Raw genomic sequence first — 24,606 nt, 5'->3', positions numbered from 1 at the left:
CGAGGTTTGAATACTCGGTTAACAATTTTTAAAGGAGTTTGTTACTTGTGACACCCAAAACGTTTGTACGAAGGGATTTCTGTCGGTTTAGAGACTATATCTACAACGCGACTGTTTTTATGAAATTCTTTACTGGCAAAAATCCCAACGTCATCCACGCATCGAGAACATCCTTGCTATCAACTTCAATGCACTACTATTTCTCACTATTCCACCCAAATCCACTACAAGCTAGCATATCAGATGCGTATTGATACTTCTCTTTTAGTCGCTTATGTTTATTTTTACACTAGTTAGCAGTTACGGTCCAAGTAGGCAATGCAAATCATTTTCAAAGCAAGTTTTTCAAAAGTCTCTGGCTGAAATTGTCCACAGTCAGCTTTCATGCTATCGACAACAAACTCCTCCATGAAACTTACAAAATCTTTAGTTTCCTTATCACTCCACATGCACTTATCCATGCTCACCTATTAATAAGGGTTAGGTAAAATTATTAGAGCAATATAACATAATTTGACATGAAACATACCTTTAAAAAACATTAAAATAGAGATTGGCATTAATATAAAAAAAATCAAAGTTATAATCACATAAAATAAAAAAAAAGTCTTATAATGACATCCAATTACACGAATAAATCATAATAAACATTTAATAAAGTACAAATCCTATTACAAGCTTTATTGCATAACATTCAAGATGATCTTACACATTAATCCTAACCAATAATTCAACACTTATTTAACATGATTAGCTCGCTACTTTTCATACATCTTGATTGCCATGTTTTATATCATTGTGTCCACTCATTGGTATTCTCCACTACATTAATAACCTCTTCTGGGTCATCATCTCCAATAGGCAGATAATTATCTAAGAGGTCATATTGCCCTTTAGGGTCCGCATCCATGTTCAATCGAATATAATTTTATAACAAACAATCATTATCTAACTTTGACTTTTAATGAGATAAAAGCAAGAACTTCTCAGAATTGACCATCTCTTCTTAAGTAGTCTAAGGCATTGCTGAATTACATTCTTAGCAGAAGAGTGTTCTTATTAAAATATTCTTGATAGTTGCGAGATGCACGTGTTCCTTGCACCCACTCTCTTACATGATAATGAGTACCTCTATACGGTGCTAAGAATCCAAGACCATTTGTAGAACCAGCGTCAACTAAATAGTAATTACCTATAAACACAAAACACAAATCTCGTGAAAAATGACAACCATGAACTCAATTCATGAAAACTAGATAATGCTCATTATAAGATAACTTTACCATGTATTTTTAGACTATTGTGACACGTGATTATATCTCGCAATACTCTTGAATCAGAGGCCGATATTCCTAATCACTAAGCACATAAACAAAGTTCATGTCTGGGTTACACACTCTTAGAATGTTGGTACAAATCTTACATTTTCTTGTTCTATATCTTGACTTATCACACTCGAGGATAGTCACTTCTATGTAAATTCTATCTAATGCTCCCAAATAACCCTATAATCAATAAAGAATTTATAGGTTATTATAGAAAAATGTATTATCTCCAATACAAACTACACACAAAAACCAAAAACTATACCTTAAACTTTTTCATGTAAGGTCAATTCAATCTTCTTCAACTGGTGAGACCTTAGTAAATAATATGCTTTGAATACGTATAACGGACTTCAAACTTATTAAAATACTGATGAATCCATATTTGACGATATATTTTGGTTTGATTTGAGTGGATTTCATCACATAAACTCACATTTATTCATCCAAATAGCATGCTTTTGTGTTCTTTCCCTAAATTGAGCCTAATTGTGAAAACATGCTATTTTGTGCTTATTTTAATCACTTTTATCCCATTCGATATCTTGATGATTTTGATGAGTGATTTCAGGTGTAATAGGTTGGAATGGCTTGATAAGAGTGGAAGAAAAGCATGGAATTGGGAGAAAGCATGAAGAAAACAAAGGAGAAGCACACATAGGAGTGTGCGTGCGCACAACCCACTGTGCATACGCACAAGAACCACACAGCCATGTGTGCGTACGCCACCGCCGCTGTCGAAAAGCCAGAACCACAAGAGAAAGAATCGCGAAGAGAGAGGGAGATCGCATCAGCTCACCGCGAAGCCAGCGCCGTCGTCGTCCTCATCGCGGGTCTTCACTCTTCACCATCACGTCTTGCCACCGCCGCCGCCACCACTAAACTTGCCGTCGTTGCCACTGAAGCCGAAGAGAGAGAGAGAGAGTTCGCGAAGAGAGGGAATGCGCGCGCTCACGAAGGAGAAGAACGACGAAGAGTGAAGGAGAAGCAGAAGACGATGAACGCAGGGGAGAAGAAGGAGGTCCGTTCTCGCAATGTTCTGCTCTGCTGCGGCCGCTGCCGTTGATTAGGGTCAAGGCCGTCGCCGTCGCAACCTGTTCCGTCGCCATTAGGGTTTGCTGCTGCTGCCATTGATAGAGCTACCGCTGGGAGGAGCCGAATAGGGAGAGGAGGTCACCATCGCACACGCCGCCACCAGTTACAACCGTCTCCGAAATTAGGACAGATTCACTGGTGACTCTACTTCTTCCTTTTTTGAAACAATTCTGCTTCTATTTTGTTCCACTATTCTCCTAACTTTCTTTCTATGTACTTTGAAATTGGTTTTGCTCATTTTTTTTACCCAGTAATTGCTTTGTTTCATCGATGATATGTCTTGTTTATTTTTCAAATTTAATTTTGCTACCTGGTAATTGTGTTACTGAAACTGGTATCAAATAATAGTGTAAAGGTCATGCAGATTTTGTTACTGTAAGCTCTTGTTCACGAAAGTTTCTAAGTTCATTTCACTATATGGAACAATAAGAGAAAAACTCATATTCTATTGAAGGGAAGAATTAGCTTTCAAATCTGCTTATTAAAGCAATTCAAGTTAAAGAGGAATAGAGTAGTTTTTTACATGTATTTGTAATTAATTAATCTAGGTGGCATTTTGAATCGTTAGTTTTTGAGATTTGTCTTTATGGATTTTGTTTACTATTGTAGTCAAGTGGTTTGTGTGTGTATGTATTGTTTGTTTTTATTTTTTTAGTATATACTTGTTTTCTTCCAAACAAATAGCTATCTAGTATATACTGGACGTCTTGCTGCATTGTTGAGTTCATCCTCATTCTAGTAATTTTTATTTTTTCTGTTGCTGCTTTAGAGAGTATCTATTTGTTCCCATACTTTTAATTTACTCCAGTTGGAATATATGGAAATATCTATCTAAAAGGATAAATAATAAAGAAATAATATTTTATCTCTTCTACAATTCCAGGCTTTGTTTGGACTACTTTTGCTTGTGTATATACCTACTTTGGATCCTTATCCGGGTTATACCCCTATTCGGAGTGACTTGGTTGTTGATACTGCATATGAAGAACTGTCCGGAGGAGAGCAGATATGTCCTGAAAGGCATGCAAACATATTGTCAAGTATGTAAAATTGTATTTGCACATAGGATATCAAGGGTACTTTAAAAAATGCTATAATGCTAAGTGGGTTAGAACTTTGAAGTGTTATGTTCTGGGCTGATTATGTTATAAAATTTTCTGTTATTTCTGCTTCTGGTATTACATTTAGCTAACTGAAGTAAAATTTTCCAAGATATGCTGTATATGATTAGGAGTCCTGGCTTTTATTTCTTGTGTTAATTAATTTTGGAGGTAGCATAGTGCAAATACCATTCATAGTAATATCTTGCATGGATCCTCGCTGTTTCATTCTTATTTCTTTTTTCTCGTGCATGAAACCTTTTTTCTTGGATGAATCCTATCATGAATCTAGGATATCAAAGTCCCCTTACAGAGAAAGATATATGGAAGTTAGATACATGGGATCGGACTGAGACACTGAATGAAAAGTATGAGTTTTTGCTTTGCTTAAGTTTTCTTTTGGCATTAATTGTTGTATTTCATGTTTGCTTTATAGTGCCTCTTGATTCTGTAGGTTCCAGAGATGTTGGGTAGAAGAATCTCGGAGGTCGAAACCTTGGCTTTTAAGAGTATTGAATGCAAGCCTTGGTGGGAGGTATGACCGATTTGTGTTGAATATGATAGAGTGTAGAAGATAGATAGATATTTTCTGGTGTTACTTTTTGATCACTTGCATAAGTTGAGAGTTGAGACCATCAATAATGGCTTATAATGAGAGGCTAGATATTGAAGTAAAATGGTGCTTGGCACTGATAAGTTAATCTTGGCCGACAAACTTAGACTCCTCTATCTTCTTCTATGTAGTAAAATTAGTTCGTGATGATGAAACCACTTATTGTACAATATATAAATGAATGTTATTTACTTTTTTTCCTGACTTTGTTTATTTTTGTTCATGTATCTCATTTGTGTTTATGCGTTCATATATCTTTGTGCTTCGGTTTTCTTGTGCTTTACAGGTTTTGGTGGGGAGGATTTTGGAAGGTAATGTTCTATTTTTTTGTTTATATAATCATTTCATTTGGTCGCTTTCAATATTTACATGTGTTAAAATTTGCTGTATGTCAAAAAGCATTGTCAATTTTAATATCTTTGTTAATCTGTTTACAATATGTAGATTGGAAATGATCTCTCCCAGTTTTTGGGCCCACTAATATTGAATCAGCTGCTAGAGGTCAGTTACTGTTTTACTGAAATCACTGGTTAACCACCTCTAGAACAAGTTATAGTGCTCTAATAAATTCTTCATTATTATTTTGTTCTAACAATTCTCTATCACTTGATGTGTCCTATTAATTGCCTGCAGTCTATGCAAAATGGTGATCCAGCCTGGATTGGATACGTTTTTGCCTTCTCAATATTTGTTGAAGTGGTATGATACAAAATCTGATTAAATTGTAGATGATAATGCTGTATTCTTAATTTTCTGTGATCAATGATCTCCTCTTGTACATTTAGGAAGAACTTTATGAACTTATATTGCGGACTATTTAATAGGGCTCGTTGATGCATTATGCGGACTATCTCATAACAATTCATAACAATTAATTTTCTTTCCTTCAGTTGAATGTTAACTCATTATATACTCAATTAGCTTCTTGAAGCTTTATCTATAAACAAAAACCCACTCAAATATGTGGTGGTTTTAAAACTGCTGTAGATTTTTTTTAAATCCACTGGCCAAAATAGCGGCGGTTTTGCAACCGCCGCAAAATAATTATCTGATTTGCAATGGTTGTGCCAGCGGTTTTTCAAAACCGCCGCAAAATCAAATCTCCACCCTTTAATAGGCGACGCTTGTGAAACCGCTGGAATTTCGTTTTGCGGCGGTTAAAAACCACCGCAAATTCCTAAAAAAACTGCCGCTATTCGGCATGTCTCTTGTAGATTGTGCGCACACACACTCCTTAATTCTTCTTCTGCCCGGAGCGCTCGCGTAGAGTGTGCGCTCGCACACCTTCCCTTTTCCACCTAGTGTGCGTACCCACACGTACCTGTGCGTACGCACACCCCTGTTTTCTCACCACTATACTTCTCTTCTTCTCTTCTCTCTACTTCTTCTCTTCTTTTCTCCTCCACCCCTCTCTTCTTCCTCTTTTACCCTATTTTGTTCTTGTTCTTGTTACTTTTCATTGCATTTCATTTTCATTTTTTGTAATTATATTAGATTTAGTTTAGTTGTTTGTTAATTAATAAATTGCAAGTGTTTGATTGATTGTTGATTGGGTTGCTTCTTACTTAAATTTTGGTTTAATTGTTGATGAATATATGCACTGAGCATTAAAGCCTTGTTTAATTGCCTAGATAAATTGTTAGTTTGATTCATATGTTGTAGCTACCATATGCATTAGACTATATCCTTATTTGGCATCTTAATCATGAATTGTGCACTTTTACTTTAGTGAATTGAGTTGAAATTACTTGTTCATCATGATTTTCATATCAAATTCATCACATGTCCGGCACTTGTTTCTTTTTAATGCTTTGCATTTGTTTGAGTAACTTAACATGATTCTTATCAAGCTTGTCACTTTTTGCAACAAGTACCTTTACCATGTGAGTACTTCATTATTTTTCATTATGAATAAGTAGTTTCCGTTTCGTCATTGGATTGGTTATTGTTGATTGTGCCATTTTCTATTCATCTTGCGCTTTCACTTGCACAACTTCAATAACCAATGTCTTATATATTCAATTCACTTTAGTTGTGGCTATCTAGGTTTATTTGTGTCCTATCTCTTGCTTATTCTTTACTTGCAACCTAGGCCACTTGATTGAGGAATGTAATACCCTAATATTCAAATCCTTATGCTCGAGCCATCAGTCAATGATAATAAGGTGGTACGACTCTCAAGGTGGATTTTTAATACATAAATATAAGTATAATTGAAAGGAGTATTAATCAAGAAGCCTGAAAAGAGTAAAAATAAAATCGCGAAGACGTATCACTCACGCATCGGCAACTAAAAGATAAAGCGTGAAGTCGAAAGCATTATAAGGAATAAACCATAAAAGAGAAAAAGAGAAATACAGTATATAGATATATAACATAAGTAAATAGCCACTAGTCGTGACCCACGAAGTTTAGGCCGGCTAGGGTACAGTATAATAGTAGTTGACAACAGAAACTCCTAATCTCTCCCAATTGAAACATAAGAGCCTCTATAGGCAAGTTCAAAAGAGTTCAATACATAATATAAGCTTTTCAAGTAAATGTAGAGAGATTCTAAGAAAAATATAAAGTAGGGAATATAAAGATCTTTGCCATCTCTCAGATGAACCGCAGCTCACTTCTGAGCACCTGGACCTGTATCTTAAAAAGAAGAGATATATACGGAATGAGAATCCCCGACCCATGGGTTTCCAGTACAGTAAAAGTGCCAAATAAATACAATGCATTGCAATAAAAACTCACTAAGCATCCTAAACTTTCTTTCACCAAGTGTTCATCCTATGTTCTCGCTAATCCATGAGTAGGCAACTGTCATAAGGGAATGCTAAATCTGATTCATATTCCTCATGCTTCCTAACTTTCTAACTATCCGATGATTCACAATCAGAATTATATCCAAAACCATCACCAGCTATTCTGTCTCCACAATTCTATATCAATACCTCATATCCTCACCTGAAGCAAGTGAAATCACTTCACTGCGTCTACCCAGGGAGCTCAAATTATCTCAATATCAACCTGGAGCAGTGAAATCACTTCACTGCGTCTACCTAGGGAACTTCAAATTAACTCATTCTCTACCTGGAGCAAGTGAAATCACTTCATTGCGTCTACCCAGGGAGCTCAATTACCTCATTCAAAAATCATCATCATTATTCAATTGCATCATCAACTCATCTCATCAAGAACAGTCCTCAGCGTCCACCGACACCAGCATGAGGGACCTCTCAGTTGTACAAACACAAGCAATACAGGCAAGTAATACACAATTAAAGTACAAGTCGAACAAGTAGCACATAATCAGGTAACATAGCATATATGATATAGCAATCCAAAACAAATAGGCAAACCCAAATAATTCAAACATATGCAAATGATGTATGCCTGCCCTATATCTGATGAGTCTCATCTGTCGGTTATAAAGCCAACCCGACAAGTCCTGGTAGCTAACCATTGGACTGTCCCTCTGTCGTGCATCCCCAACTCGAGTCATTCTCAATCATAACCATGATCATAATTATAATCACACAACAGCCACACTGGTGTTAATTCACGGGGGCGAGCTCATCCGAAACTTTCACAGTGTATAGCCACACTTACGACATAGGGTCAATAGAATCTCGGATCTCAACCTGGAGCAAGTGGACCCGACCCACTGCATCTACCTAAGGAAATCCGAAACTCAGATAATTCTACAAATCTCAAATCATACTCGACTAGGAGCAAATGGGGGCTAACCACTGCATCTACCCCAGGAGTCTCAAAACCAAACCCGAAGCAAGTGGAATCACTCCACCGCATCTACCCAGGAAGGTATGTCTCACCACATCCCGGAGCAAGTGGATCAATGCCACTGCATCTACCCAGGCAGGTATTCAAAAGATCAACCTGGAGCGAGTGGAATCACCACTACTGCCGCTACTACCCAGGCGTCACAATCTCTGACCCGAAGCAAGTGGGGCGCTACCACAACCCTTGCATCTACCCAAGATGTACGTTCTCATATGGCAGGAGGAACAAGGAGGGGATCCTAACCTCCCACTATCTCGCTGGGGGCGATTTAAAATACCAGGAGGAACAAAGAAGGGGATCCTCACCTTCCTTCATCTCTCTGGGGTCGCACTTTCGAGAAAGAGAGCTCAAGATAAAACAATCATTCAAAGTCATATTTTCATTTCCAGCCATAATTCAATAATTATCATAGCTATCCAACTCATAACATAACCCATAACCAGCCAATAATCATCATTAAATACAACCCTTCGGCTCACGGCATACACCGCACTTTCATCATCACCCTTAGCAAGTCATACAGTCATCATTAATCATAACTCATCATTAATTCTCCCCTTACTTCGTCCACCATTTACCACATCTCCTAGCCTCTTCCCATCGCTATGCATACTATAAGTATTTGGGACATAAAGGCTGAGAATGGAGACTTAGAAGTCTGAAATTTGGCTTTAAAAAATCAAAATCAGCTTTGGAGTGAAAACAGGGTCACGCGTGCGCGTCGCCCATGCGCACGCGTGGAAAGTAGGAAAGTTACAGTGACGCGTATGCGTCCCTACGCATACGCGTGGATGGGAGAAAAGCCAAGTGACGACTACGCGTCAGCCACGCGTACGCATGGGTGCGTTTTGTGCCCCAGACACAAAACCAGCACAACTCTCGGAAATTTTAGCTGGGCAACTGATTTAGCCCATCGACGCGTACACGTCGGTCAGGCGCACACGTGGGTGTGTGATGAGCGGATATTTTATACGCTTTTTGGGGATAATTTCATATAGTTTAGAGTATGTTTTAGTTAGTTTTTAGTCTATTTTTATTAGTTTTTAGGAAAAATTTATATTTCTGGACTTTACTATGAGTTGTGTGTTTTTCTGTAATTTCAGGTATTTTTCTGGCTGAAATTGAAGGAGCTGAGCAAAAATCTGATTCAGGCTGAAAAAGGACTGCTGATGCTGTTGGATTCTGACCTCCCTGCACTCAAAGTGGATTTTCTGGAGCTACAGAACTCAAAATGGCATGCTTACAATTGCGTTGGAAAGTAGACATCCAGGGCTTTCCAGCAATATATAATAGTTCATACTTTGCACAAGGATAGATGACGTAAACTGGCGTTCAACGCCAGTTCTCTGCCCAATTCTGGCGTCCAACGCCAGAAAAGGATCAAAAACTGGAGTTGAACGCCCAAACTGGCATAAAAACTGGCGTTCAACTCCACAAATGGCCTCTGCACGTGACTCACTTAAATCTCAGCACCAGCACACACCAAGTGGGCCCCAGAAGTGGATCTCTGCATCATCCATCATAGTCCACTCATATTTTGTAACCCTAGGCTACTAGTTTAGTATTTAAACAACTTTTAGAGACTTATTTTGTATCTCATGACATTTCAGATCTAAACTTTGTATTCTCTGACGGCATGAGTCTCTAAACCCCATTGTTGGGGGTGAGGAGCTCTGCTGTGTCTCGATGAATTAATGCAAGTATTTCTGTTTTCCATTCAAACACGCTTGTTCCTATCTAAGATGTTCATTCGCGCTTAACTGTGATGAAGGTGATGATCTGTGACACTCATCACCTTCCTTAAATCATGAACGTGTGCCTGACAACCACTTCCGTTCTATATACGATTGAATGAGGATCTCTTAGATTCCTTAATCAGAATCTCCGTGGTATAAGCTAGAACTGATGGCGGCATTCATGAGAATCCGGAAAGTCTAAACCTTGTCTGTGGTATTCCGAGTAGGATTCAAGGATTGAATGACTGTGACGAGCTTCAAACTCCTGAAGGCTGGGCGTTAGTGACAGACGCAAAAGGATAGTAAATCCTATTCCAACCGGATCGAGAACCAACCGGTGATTAGCCATGCTGTGACAGAGCGCGTGAGCGTAGTTTTCACTGGAAGGATGGAAGGTAGCCATTGACAACGGTGATCCACCAACACACAGCTTGCCATAGGAGGACGTGCGTGCGTGAATCAGAAGACAGAGGAAAGCAGAGATTCAGAAGACAAAGCATCTCCAAAACTCCAACATATTCTCCATTACTGCACAACAAGTAACCTTTAATTTATGCTCTCTTGGTTATTCGCAATTCAACTGATAAACATAATTGACTTCCTAACTAAGATTTACAAGATAACCATAGATTGCTTCAAACCAACAATCTCCGTGGGATTTGACCCTTACTCACGTGAGGTATTACTTGGACGACCCAGTGCACTTGCTGGTTAGTGGTACGCGTTGTGAAAAGTGTGATTCACAATTCGTGCACCAGTGTGCCTTCTGCCAAAAATTTCATTAAGTTAAAAAGTTGCAGAATTTCATTTTTAAACCTCAAACTCCCACCACACATAACTTCTTCTACAAAATTTCTTTTTCAACCATTTCTGAACCGTTGGAAAGATCTTTGAATAAACTTTCATAAAAATCTATTTTTGAAGAATTCTGAACTCCGTGGACCGAGTTACGGACCTCCAAAGTTGGTCAAAAATCAGTTTTTACCCCAAAACTAGAAATCACCAATTTTTCTAATGTTCACAAGCCAAATTCATTTCCACTCATCCAAATGACCACAACCCAACCACATTCACACAATCACACTCAACCAAAGCAAACCTACCTCCTCTACGCAATTTCACCCAAAAACTATCAAATTCCACACCTCAATTCCTCAAACCTTATTTATTCAATAACCAAACTAATTATTCACACATTCAATATTTAAATCCATCTAATCTCTTATATCATCACACAATACACATATCAACTTACCTTACTTACCTCTTTCCGGCCTCCAGCCCAAAATTCATGGCCTCTGACCCAAATTCACAATATAATTGTATATTCCACAAACCAACATTCATTATCCAATTCATCAAATTCTCAACACACCAAACATACAAATCCACACAATTCTCAACTCAATCATTAATTCACATGACATATCAACTATGCATATTAGCACTAACCATATACACAATTCAAACTTAATCCTAGGGGGATCTAGCCTAGGAATTCTCATCACACCACATGGTACTTAAATGAAACTTAAATTGTACCTCTTGTAGCCAAATTAATTGAGCTTCTTCGTGGAAGTCTCCACCAACCCTTAGCTCCAAGCCTCACCAAAGCTCTACAAGCAACACCAACCTCCCAATTGTGCACCAAAATCACTAAATACACTAACATAACCAATTTCACATATATACATCAACCTAGGGTTCATAAAAATGATAAATCACAAGGGTTGGAGGGTTTCTTACCTTAACCCACTGAAGTTTGTGATGAATATCACCCATGACTCATAATAAAGCACTCCTAAATAACCAAAATTACAAGATTTCCTCAAAACCCAAACCAAATTCGAATTTAAAGAGAAAAACGAAAACTGGGCAGAGGATAGTAGATTAATCACAAAAAAACTTAGATAGAATTTTAGAGGATGAGAAGAGCGACGCGTGGCCACAAACGGCTCGTCAATCGGAGTTCCGAAGAGAAAGTTATGATGATTTGAAGTTTGATGAAGTTAGGATTTTCTCTCTTCTTTCTCTCTTCTCTATTTCAGCACCCCTACCCTCTTCCTTTAGGGTAAATGAGTTGAAACGCTCATAACTAATATTTATATATGTTGGGTCTTGGGCCCACTCGGGTCCGGTTCACTTATTTTTGTCCGTTGGCCCAATTTTGGGCCAAAACCTTTAAGATTAGAGTTTTAAATCGCATTTTAAATATTTCTATCTTCCCTAATTATAAATCCTAATTTCTTAGCCTTATTCACTTATATTTAATTTTCTTAGCTGCAGTACCAGACAGATCTCAATCGATACTGCCGGTCAAAATTTCAGTTCGCGTTTTTATGCAGAAAACTATGTTTTCCGACTCAGAAAAATCCACTGAGTCCAAATATCATATTTAAATTATCAAATTCTGACTGCTAAATTTTCTAACCATATTCGCTCCTATTTAATTTATTATTTAATTAATTACGGTTTGACCGGGTTTTACAAGGAACATGCTATTTCTTATGATTGTGTGGTTTCTGTTTTATCCGGCCAATGTGTTGTGTTCTAAACCGTGCGCATTTAGAATATGCACATTGCCTTTTCTCATACCACACTACTATGACTTCTTCCTCAATTGTTGTTTATGTGTTTATACAGCAACCCAGAGCCCCGGTGCCCACCGACTGAAGGTGGAGCCTCACATCTCTTCACCCCCGGATCGAGTGCATGCACGGAGGACTGTGCAACGTTTAAGTGTGGGGGAGGATCTGCAATTTTGGGGTGTAAATTCTCTCCTTTTCAACACTTTGCATTATTTTCTAGTTTTTAATAGTTATATTTTTGTAGATATTTGTTAGTATATTATTGCATTATACTTTGCTTAGTTGCTTGTATATAGGGGTGGCGAAACGGGCCGAACCCGCCGGGTCAAACCGCCAAAAACGGCGGGTTGGGATGAGATTTTAAACCTACCAAATTTTAAAAACCCGCTAAAATCGCACTGCCAAAACCGCGGGCCAAGGCGGGGCGGGACGGGCTGGCCCAGCGGGCTGACATATTATTCTTTTAAGGGTAATTTGGTAAATTTACAAGTGATATATAAATAAGAAAATTAGGTTTTCCTTCCCCTGCTTTCCAATTCCCACTTCCCACAAACAGCCGGCCCTAACCTTTCGTCCCTTACTCCCTTCCCTGACCTTGACTCCCTGAGACGGTGAGACCCTCAGACCGACGGACCCTGACCCCCGGCCTTATCCTTCAACAGCTCAGCTCCCTCGTCTGTCCTTACTCCTCGGCCTCGCTGTGTTCAGGTGTTTCCTGAGCTCCCTGCGCAGGCAGCATCACACCGTCGCGGTTCGTGGTGGCGCACTTCAGTTCTACTTCTCTCTGAGTTGCCTCTCGTCGTCGGTCAGTCACGTCGTCGGTCGCTGTTTCATCTCGCCTGTCCTCACCAAACTGAAGTCCCAGTGATGCTGTCTCGTGTTGCCTCTATGCTGTCTCAGCGGTTCTGTGTTCCGGCAGATCCCGGCGGCGCTACTCTCTCCTCCCCTGCCTCTCGACGGCTGTGAGCCAGTAAGTAAAGATTTTATTTTATTTTTTGTTTTTTTTAGTAAGAAACTGTGAATCTGTGATTGTGGTTGTGGACAGCTTCTTTGATGCTGTTGAAAATTACTGTGGATTTGTTTATGAAATTTGTTTTACTGGTATTTATTTTTGAAATTTGTTTATGAAATTTGTTTATGAATTTTGAGAGTAGGCAAGTAACCCTCTCAGATATCAGCATTGTAGTACTTGTTATGCAGGACATACACTGCTTCCATATATGGAAGCATTATTTGTATTTAAATGGCCGTATATATATAACATAATTCTGCTACCATTTCATTGTTTTGCCTCCCTTGAAATTCACCTATGAATTGAAAATGTAAGCATAGTAATTTAAAGGCCTATGTTCATTAATTTATGCAAAGCTTATGATCTACTAAAATAGTCCAAAAAAAAAGAAAAGAATTACATTAATTACACCAGAAATTATATCTCTGGCATGCTGCTATTACATATTTTCACCATCTTTATCTTCGTCCTTTTTTCATTTTATGGTGGTATGTACTGGGTGTGAGGTACTAATGAATATTCCAAAAGTTTGTAGTGTACTAGTATGAATAATACATGCTATTCATCTTGTTTCTTGCCTATCTTTGTGTGGCTTCTATTAGAGTATTACTGTATTAGTATCATTTTAACTATGTAACTTTAGTTTGAACTTTTACTTCGTTACTTTCTGTGATGCTTGGTGTATGTGTTCTGATTTCTGATGCAACATTATTGATTTATTGCTGATTTAGATTAGATATTGTTATGTATTTGTGTTATTTAGGTTGAGTTGTTGATTCTGCAATGGATGATTCTGTCTCTATGGAAGTTGATGGTGGGAATGTAACACAAAATCCTGAAAATATGGAAAGATCTGAAACGGAAGAAGATATTAAAAAGAAAAAGACAAAGGTTGTAACATCTTATGTGTGGAGATATTTCACAAAGCTTGGACCTGGTGATGATGGAATAGATTGTGCTCAATGTGATGGATGCAAATAGAAGTTTAAGGCTGGTGGTAAACAATATGGGACATCGTCACTTAAGCGTCATTTGGACAGGTGCGTGAAAATAGATTTCGAGGATATTGGTCAAACTTTGATAGAAATGCAAAATAAAATGGGGGCTCTCAAGATAGATAATCATGTATCGTGTGAGATGTTTGCTGCCTTTGTGATTGATTGTGATGTTCCCTTTTCTATTGTTGATAATAAGAAATTTAGAAATTGGGTAAAATACATCAGTCCAACTCTAGGCCTAATTACTAGAAATACTCTAAAGGAGGATGTGTTAAAAATTTACTCAAGGGAAAAAGAAAATCTTAAAAGTACTTTATTAGCCATTCCTAATAGAGTTTGTTTGACTTCTGATTTGTGGACATCCATCACTACAGAGGGTTATTTATGCCTAACTTCTCACTTTGTTGATCTGAATTGGAAATTGCAAAGTAAAATTTTGAGTTTTTGTCATATGCCTCCTCCTCACACGGGATTTGAATTGTCTTCTAAGATTTTTGAGCTTTTAAATGAAGGGAAAATTGAAAAGAAGATTATGACTCTTACACTAGATAACGCATCTGCTAATGATACATGCCAAGATCATTTGAAAGTACATTAAATATGCATGATTGGTTGTTGTGTGATGGAGAGTTCTTTCATATTCGTTGTTCTGCTCATATCTTGAATCTTATTGTGCAAGATGGATTAAAAATTGCTCATGATGCATTGGATAAGATTAGGGAAAGTGTGAAATATGTAAGGGGATCGGAAAGTAGAATGATAAGGTTTAAAGAATGTGTTTCAGTGATTCAGGGTTTGAATTTTACAAGTGGGTTGCATCTAGATGTTACTACTCGATGGAATTCTACGTACATTATGCTCGAAAGTGCTATCAAGTATCGGAAGGCCTTTGAGTATTTGAAGGCAACCGATCGTGCTTATAAGTATTGTCCTTCAGTTGATGAATGGGGGAGAGCTGAAAAGATATGTGAATTTTTATACCCCTTTTATGAAACTACTAATTTGATTTCTGGCACATCTTACCCTACTTCGAATTTGTATTTTCTACAAGTCTATCATATTCAATGTGTTTTGATGGGAAGTTTGAGAAGTGAAGATGAGCTTCTAAGGAGCATGGGAGAAAAGTTGATGACCAAATTTAAGAAGTATTGGGAAAAGTATAGTGTCATTCTTGCATTTGGTGCTATTCTTGATCCTAGACTTAAGATTTCTACTTTAGAGCTTATGTATGAAGAGATTGATGCTGAGACTGTAAAAGGGAAGGTGAAACATGTGAAAAAAATTATACAAACTTTTTGAAAAATATGACAAGAATTCTCTTCCACCTGTTCAAGCACAAGGACCTAGTATTCAATCTTCATCCATGGCCCATACCCCTGAAAGTGCAAGCAAGAAGCGACTTGCAATTGTTGGTGTAAGTAATGTTTCACATATTAAATTCTCTTATTAATTGTCATTATTCTATAATAACAAGATGTGATTATTTCTATTTTGATAGAAATTGATGAAACGTAACCATCAAGCTGAGGTCTCTAGTGGAAAGAATCCACTTGATACATACTTGGAGGAGCCACTTTTGTCAAAGGATTGCTTTGAAGATTTAGATATTTTGGAATGGTGGAAATTATATGAGAGTCGTTATCTGAAGTTATCAATCATGGCACGTGACTTATTGAGTATTCCAATTACTACGGTTGCATCGGAATCTGCCTTTAGTATTGGAGCTCATGTCATTAACAAATATAAAAGTCGAATGTTGCCAGAAAATGTTGAGGCTGTGATTTATACTCGCAATTGGAATAAAGGCTTTGTTGATGGTAATTACATTGTTAGTTACTAATTTAATATTTATATAAAATTTAAGTATTTATATCTTATTCTAAATTTGGGTATTCTTCTAATTGCAGGTGAAGGCGAAGGTGAAGATGAGAATCCTCAAGGTGCTAGGAAAGGTGGTGTTTCAACTTCTGGATCAGATTCAAATTTTATTGATTTAGAAGTTGATAATTGATTTATGTGTGTTGATTTAAGGATTTTTTTGGGTGTCTTGTTGATTTATGAATTATGTTGTGTTTTGTTTTAATTATGGTAGAATTTATGTGTGGATTATGTGTTTGTTTTGTTATTATTATGCACTTATGTTTGAGACTTTGAGACTTATTATTTGTTATGTTATTTTTATTATTGTTAATTTCAATCAAAAAAGTTATTATGGTTAATTATAATTTTTATGGATTAATAATTAATTTAAGATATTATTCTATATATTAAAAAACAAATTTGATGGAATAATTTTATTATAAAGTAAAATAATTGTTAGTACTTACTACTTAGTATGTTAAATTGAATTTTATTGAATTTTATCATAAAAGAAAAAAATTGGTAAAAAAAAAAAGCGGGTTGGCGGGGCGGGGTAGCAAGTTGAGCCCATATTAGTTTGGCGAGGCGGGCCGGCCCACCCCATATTTGGGCAGGCTTTGGCGGGGCGGGGCAGGCCAGCCCGCTTTGCCACCCCTACTTGTATATATCTTAGTTACTTATAGTTTTATTTGCATGTTGCATGGTAGAGTAAATAAATTTGGTAAAACAACAAAGAATCTTTAAGAAATTCCTTTTAGAGCGTTCTATTGATTAGATTTGAAAACTCGTTTTTAAACTTGCTTGAAGTATTCTTTGTTATGGAACATAAAAAAGAGCTTGAACAAAACACTTAGTGAGATTTGAGCTTCAATTGTGTGGTTGCACACTTTTAACCACAAATTTTGTTATTGTGTGTTATACTCCTTTTATGATTGTGATCTTAGATTTGCTTGAATCTTTATGTCCTATATTTGGTGTTTTGTATGCATCCAGTATGATTGAGGCCATTTTTTGAAATTGAACTCACTAACCCATATGGCCAACCCTTATATCTACCCTTGTAAACCACTTTTAAGCCTTTTAATTCTCCTTTTTTTGTTCTAATATTAAGCACATCTTTTACCCTAAGTGAAAGACCATTATGTCCATGAATTGTATCTTTGATTAGCTTGGGTTGAGTGTGTGTGTTAAAGTGTAGGGGGAATTTGTGGGAAAACATTGGTAGTTAATTTACTTTGGGTCTTCATTGGAAAATTTTGGAAAAAAAATGGGTAAACACTCATGCATTCATTACTTAAAACATATGCATCTCTCTTATATGATAAAAGAAAAAAAATTTTGTGTACATACTTTGTTTAAAAAAAAGAAAAAAAAAAGAGAAAAAGAAAAGAAATGAAAGAAATGGCAATAAGAATGTAAATAAAGGATGCATATGTGTTTGAATTAGAAAGAAGATGCATGAGTGAATGTGAGAAAAGGAAAAGAATGGGAAGTTAGGTTGTTTCTTGATTATAAATAGGTTAATATAGGATTAGGTGGGATACTTGAGCTAATCAAAGGTTCAATTTGCTAGTCCACTTAACCATATTAATCATACCCTTATCCTAACCCCATTACAACCCTCCGAAGACCTCATGATATTTGTATTCATGCATCAAGTATTAGTTGATTGTTAGATGACTTGCAAATCTTTGAGAAACGTGATTAAAGGAGAATTGAGTGATTAAGCCTTACACACTGAGCGATTAGAGTGTAAACACATCCGGTGAGGGGTTCTATCGCTCAATTCTATGTCTCCATCTCTCATATTGTATCTTCTCGCAAGTTGCTTGTTATTTTTTGAAAACTTCAAATCATATATTTGGACATTGATTATATTGCTATATTTTCTTGTCTTGGCCCTAAGACTTGTTTTGGATTGATTGAAATTCTATTGTTTGTTTTTGCCAAACTCAATAGAAATTATAGTATATATATAAATAGATAGCATTTAGTATAGTTGCATGAATGTAGGTAGTTGCATTTAATAAATTGCTTGCCCTCCTTATCCTTCTCCTTTGATTGTGATTAGCATGAGGACATGTTATTGTTTAAGTATGGGGAATTGATGAATCCATATTTGACGATGTATTTTGGTTTGATTTGAGTGGATTTCATCACATAAACCCACATTTATTCATCCAAATAGCATACTTTTGTGTTCTCTCCCTAAATTGAGCTTAATTGTAAACACATGCTATTTTACGCTTATTTTAATCACTTTTATCCACCTTTTATCCCATTCGATGTCTTGATGGTTTTGATGAGTAATTTCAGGTGTAATAGGTTGGAATGGCTTGATAAGAGTGGAACAAAAGCATGGAATTGGGAGAAAGCATGAAGAAAACAAAGGAGAAGCACACATTGGAGTATGCGTGCGCACAACCTACTGTGCGTACGCACAAGAACCACACAGCCATGTGTGCGTACGCACACGTCCCAGCACGTGACTCACTTAATGGCAATTTCTAGGCCTCCAGATCCCAGTTTTTGGACTTTCTGAAGCTGATTTTGCCTATATTAAGGAAGGCCTCACTCCATGTGAAGAGGGGGAGAAATTAGGGTTAGTTTAGCATTATGTAGGTTATTTTCTAGAGAGAGAAGCTCCCCCTTCTCTCTAGAATTAGGGTTTCTTAGTTTAATTTCTTGTAATTTCTATGTTTAATTCCTGTTTTCATCTAGTTTCTTCTACATTTCTTTGTTATCTTGTCTTAATTTCCTTAGTTTATCTTGTTAATTTCTCATTTTCCTTACTTTTTATGTTTATGAGCACTCTTGTTATTTTAATTTACATTTAATGCAATTTATGTTTTCATGTCATTTATTGCTTTATTGAGTTGTTATCCTTACTTTCCTTGCTTGGCAGTTGTAGCATTTATTATTTCTTGTCATTTTCATGCTTTCCTTTTATGCCCATGATGAGCGGATAATTTATACGTTTTTTGGCATTGTTTTTATATAGTTTTTAGTATGATTTAGTTAGTTTTTAGTATATTTTTATTATTTTTTAAATAAAAATCACATTTCTAGACTTTACTATGAGTTTGTGTATTTTTCTGTGATTTCAGATATTTTCTGGCTGAAATTGAGGGACTTGAGCAAAAATCATATTCAAAGGCTGAAGAAGGACTGCAGATGCTGTTGGATTTTGACCTCCCTGCACTCAAAGTGGATTTTCTGGAGTTACAGGAGTCCAAATGGTGCGCTCTTAATTGCGTTGGAAAGTAGACATCTAGGGCTTTCCAGCAATATATAATAGTCTATACTTTGCCCGAGTTTAGACGATGCAAACTGGCGTTCAACGCCAGCTTTCTGCCCTATTCTGGAGTTAAACGCCAGAAACAGGTTGCAAAGCAGAGTTAAATACCAGAAACAGGTTACAAACTGGCGTTTAACTCCAAGAAAGACCTCTACACGTGAAAGCTTCAATGCTCAGCCCAAGCACACACCAAGTGGGCCCAGAGGTAGATTTCTGCATCATTTACTCATTTTTGTAAACCCTAGTAACTAGTTTAGTATAAATAGGACTTTTTACTATTGTATTGGCATCTTTGGATCATCTCTAGAACACATTATGTAACTTTTACGTTCTGAGACCTCCATGGGAGGCTGGCCACTCGGCCATGTCTACCCTATTTTCACTTATGTATTTTCAACGGTAGAGTTTCTACACACCATAGATTAAGGTATGGAGCTCTGCTGTTTCTCATGAATTAATGCAAAGTACTATTGTTTTTCTATTCAACTCAAGCCTATTTCTTCTCTAAGATATTCATTCGCACACAAGAACATGATGAATGTGATGATTATGTGACGCTCATCATCATTCTCACTTAAGAACGCGTGCCTGACAAACACTTCTGTTCTACATGCAAACAAGCTTGAATGCGTATCTCTTAGCCTCCTGATCTATGATCAGAGTCTTCATGGTATAGGCTAGAATTATTGGCGGCCATTCTTGAGATCCGGAAAGTCTAAACCTTGTCTGTGGTATTCCAAGTAGGATCTGGGAAGGGATGGCTGTGACGAGCTTCAAACTCGCGAGTGCTGGGCGTAGTGACAGATGCAAAAGGATTACTGAATCCTATTCCAGCATGATCGAGAACCGACAGATGATTAGCCGTGCGGTGACAGCGCATTTGGACCATTTTCACTGAGAGGACGGGATGTAGCCATTGACAACGGTGATGCCCAACATACAGCTTGCCATGGAAAGGAGTATGAGTGATTGGATGAAAGCAGTAGGAAAGTAGAGGTTCAGAAGGAATAAAAGCATCTCCATATGCTTATCTGAAATTCTCACCAATGAATTATATAAGTATTTCTATCCTATTTTATATTTTAATTATATTTTAATTATTAAAACTCTATAACCATTTGAATTCGCCTGACTGAGATTTACAAGGTGACCATAGCTTACTTCAAGCCAACAATCTCCGTGGGATCAACCCTTACTCACGTAAGGTTTATTACTTGGACGACCCAGTGCACTTGCTGGTTAGTTGTGCAAAGTTGTGACAAAGAACTAAGATTATGAACGTGCGTATTAAGTTTTCAGCGCCGTTACCAGGGAATGAACGATCACGATTTTGTGCACCAAGTTTTTGGCGCCGTTGCCGGGGATCGTTCGAGTTTGGACAACTGATGGTTCATCTTGTTGCTCAGATTAGGTAATTTTATTTTAATTTTAAGCTTTTTGTTTTTATTATTTTTATTTTCGAAAAATTTTCAAAAAAAAATTTAATTATTCTATGTTCTTCAGAATTTTTAAGAATGAATTCTAGAGTTTCATGAGATATGTTGAAGCCTGGCTGGCTGTAAAGCCATGTCTAAATTCTTTTGGACTGAGTTTTCTTCTTCACATGCTTGAACTATGTATGCTGAAGCTTGGCTGGCCATTGGCCATGTCTAGTGTTTTGGACCGGAGCTTTCACTGAAAGCTTGGCTGGCTAGTAAGTCATGTCTAATTCCTGGACCGGAGCTTTAGACTAACATTGCATGATTCCTGGAATTCTCATTAAAAATTTTGAAATCCTTATTTTTCTTTTCCAATTAATTTTCGAAAAAAATCCAAAAAAATTTTAATAAAACCATAAAAACCAAAAATTTGATGTTTCTTGTTTGAGTCTTGTGTCAATTTTAAGTTTGGTGTCAATTGCATATTTTTTATTTTTCTTAAAATTTTTGAAAACTCATGCATGATGTTCTTCATGATCTTCAAGTTGTTCTTGATGAATTTCTTTGTTTGATCTTTAAATTTTTCTTGTTTGGTATCTTTTCTTGTGTTTCATATGCTTTTTCAATTTGTTAGTATCTAAAGTTTGAAAATTTCTAAGTTTGGTGTCTTGCATGTGTGTCTTTTCTTAAAAATTTTCAAAAATAAGTTCTTGGTGTTCATCTTGACATTCAAAGTGTTCTTAGTGTTCATCTTGATATTCAAAGTGTTCTTGCATGCATTAGTTGTTTTGATTCATGATTTTCATGTTTTGTTTTATTTTTACTGTTTAATAAAAAGAAAAAAAGAGAAAAACAACAAAATGACAACTTTTTTTCTCTTTCTTCATTAAAAATTCAAAAAAATAAAAAATATATTTTCCTTATTTCACTCATAATTTTCGAAAATTTGATTTGATTTAGTTAAAAGTTTTTAAATTTAATTGTTTCTTATGGGTCAAGTCAAATTTTCAATTTAAAAATTATATCTTTTTCAAATCTTTTTCAAAAATCAAATCTTTTTTCATTTTTTTCTTTCATATTTTTGAAAATTTCAAATTGATTTTCAAAATCTTTTTCTTATTTTATAATTTCAAAATCTTTACTAACAACTAATGTGATTGATTCAAAAAAAATTTTTACTTGCCTATTAAGAAAGGTTCAATCTTTAAATTTTAGAATCATATCTTTTTGTTTCTTGTTAGTCAAGTAATCAACTTTAATTTCAAAAATCAAATCTTTTTAAATTTTCTTTTCAAATCTTTTTCAAAATGATTTTCAATCATATCTTTTTTCAAAACTTAATTTCAAAATCTTTTCTAACTTCTTATCGTTTCAAATTTGATTTTCAAATCTTTTTCAATTAACTACTTGACTTTTTGTTTGATTTTAAAAGTTTTCTATTTCAATCATATCTTTTTCAAAACCACCTAACTACTTTTCCCTCTCTAATTTTCGAAAATTACTAACCCCTTTCTCAAAAAATTGTTTTAATTAACTAATTATTTTAAATTTTAATTTAATTTTATTTCTCTTCCTAATTTTCGAATTCTAATTAATTAATTTAACAAAAACAAAAATATTTTCCTTTTATTTCAATTTAAAATTCGAATTCTCTTCCCCTCTCATCTCTTTCTAATTATTTATTTATCTACTAACACTCCTCTTCCACTCAAAATTCGAACCCCCTCTTCTCCTTTTTCTATTCTTTCCTTCTTCTACTCACATAAAGGAATCTCTATACTGTGACATAGAGAATTCCTCTTCTTTTCTGTTCTCTTCTTTTTCATATGAGCAGGAACAGGGATAAAGACATTCTTATTGAAACTGATCCTGAACTTGAATGGACTCTTAAGAGGAAACTAAGAGAAGCTAAAGCACAAAACTCTGGAGAGGACCTAACTGAAATTTTCGAAAAAGAAGTAAAGATGGCCGAAACCAATAACAATGGTGGAGGTGCAAGGAAGATGCTTGGTGACTTTACTGCGCCAAATTCCAACTTACATGGAAGAAGCATCTCAATCCCTGTCATTGGAGCAAACAATTTTGAGCTAAAGCCTCAATTAGTCTCTCTGATGCAACAGAATTGCAAGTTTCATGGACTTCCATCAGAAGATCCTTTTCAGTTCTTAACTGAATTCTTGCAAATCTGTGATACTATTAAGACCAATGGGGTTGATCTCGAGGTCTATAGGCTTATGCTTTTCCCGTTTGCTGTAAGAGACAGAGCTAGAATATGGTTGGACTCTCAACCTAAAGATAGCCTGAACTCTTGGGATAAGCTGGTCACGACTTTCTTAGCCAAGTTCTTTCCTCCTCAAAAGCTTAGAAAGCTTAGAGTGGATGTTCAAACTTTCAAACAGAAAGAAGGTGAATCCCTCTATGAAGCTTGGGAGAGATACAAGCAACTGACCAAAAGGTGTCCTTCTAACATGCTTTCAGAATGGACCATCCTGGATATATTCTATGATGGTCTGTCTAAATTATCTAAGATGTCATTGGACCATTCTGCAGGTGGATCCATTCACCTAAAGAAAATGCCTGCAGAAGCTCAGGAACTTATTGACATGGTTGTAAATAACCAGTTCATGTACACTTCTGAAAGGAATCCTGTGAGTAATGGGACACCTCAGAGGAAGGGAGTTCTTGAAATTGATACTCTGAATGCCATATTGGCTCAGAATAAAATATTGACTCAGCAAGTCAATATGATTTCTCAGAGTCTGAATGGATTGCAAGCTGCATCCAATAGTACTAAAGGAGCATCTTCTGAAGAAGAAGCTTATGATCCTGAGAATCCTGCAATAGCAGAGGTGAATTACATGGGAGAACCCTATGGAAACACCTATAATCCTTCATGGAGGAATCACCCAAATCTTTCATGGAAGGATCAACAGAAGCAACGCTTCAATAATAATGGTGGAAGAAACAGGTTTAACAGTAGCAAGTCTTTTCCATCATCTTCTCAGCAACAGACAGAGAATTCTGAGCAGAGTCTCTCTAGCTTAGCAACCATAGTCTCTGATCTATCCAAAACCACTCTCAGTTTCATGAATGAGGCACGGTCCTCTATCAGAAATCTGGAGGCACAAGTGGGTCAGCTGAGTAAGAAAATCACTGAAACTCCTCCTAGTACTCTCCCAGGCAATACAGAAGAAAATCCAAAAAGAGAGTGCAAGGCCATTGATTTGACCATCACGGCCGAACCTACAAGGGAGGAGAGGGAGGTGAATCCCAATGAGGAAGACCTCATGGGACGTCCTCTGAACACTAAGGGGTTCCTCAATGAGGACCTGAAGGAATCTGAGGCTCATACATAGACCATAGAGATTTCATTCAACCTACTTCTACCCTTCATGAGCTCCGATGAGTATTCTTCCTCTGAAGAGGATGAAGACATTACTAAAGAGCAAGTTGCTAAGTACCTTGGTGCAATCATGAAGCTGAATGCCAAATTATTTGGTAATGAGACTTGGGAAGATGAACCTCCCTTGCTCACCAATGAACTGAATGCATTGGATAGGCAGAAATTACCTCAAAAGAAATAGGATCCTGGTAAATTCTTAATACCCTGTATCATAGGCACCATGACCTTTGAGAAGGCTCTGTGTGACCTGGGGTTAGGCATTAACCTTATGCCACTCTCTGTAATGGAGAAATTTGGGATCTTTGAAGTGCAAGCTGCAAGAATCTCACTAGAGATGGCGGACAAATCAATGAAACAGGCTTATGGAT

General features: G+C 36.6%; 1 protein-coding gene and 1 non-coding gene across 2 annotated transcripts; one reads left to right on the top strand and one right to left on the bottom strand.

Moving 5' to 3' along the window:
- Positions 1 to 3,776: 3,776 nt before the first annotated feature.
- LOC107640496 (ABC transporter C family member 12-like) lies at positions 3,777 to 13,215 on the top strand. The gene is made up of 6 exons (XM_021103483.2): positions 3,777 to 3,888; positions 3,975 to 4,055; positions 4,420 to 4,444; positions 4,578 to 4,634; positions 4,767 to 4,832; positions 12,958 to 13,215. Exons 1-6 carry the CDS (start codon positions 3,791 to 3,793, stop codon positions 13,213 to 13,215), a joined length of 585 nt encoding a protein of 194 aa, XP_020959142.2. The 5' UTR covers positions 3,777 to 3,790.
- Positions 13,216 to 23,201: 9,986 nt separating this feature from the next.
- LOC148563715 (small nucleolar RNA R71) lies at positions 23,202 to 23,309 on the bottom strand. The gene has a single exon (XR_015885575.1). It is a non-coding gene; the product is annotated as a small nucleolar RNA R71 (small nucleolar RNA).
- Positions 23,310 to 24,606: the final 1,297 nt, after the last annotated feature.

Source organism: Arachis ipaensis, chromosome B5 (genome assembly GCF_059453495.1).
Source record: "Arachis ipaensis isolate K30076 ecotype BB chromosome B5, ASM5945349v1, whole genome shotgun sequence".
In the NCBI taxonomy this organism is placed as follows: Eukaryota; Viridiplantae; Streptophyta; class Magnoliopsida; order Fabales; family Fabaceae; genus Arachis; species Arachis ipaensis.
This window is presented reverse-complemented; position numbering and strand designations above follow the sequence as displayed.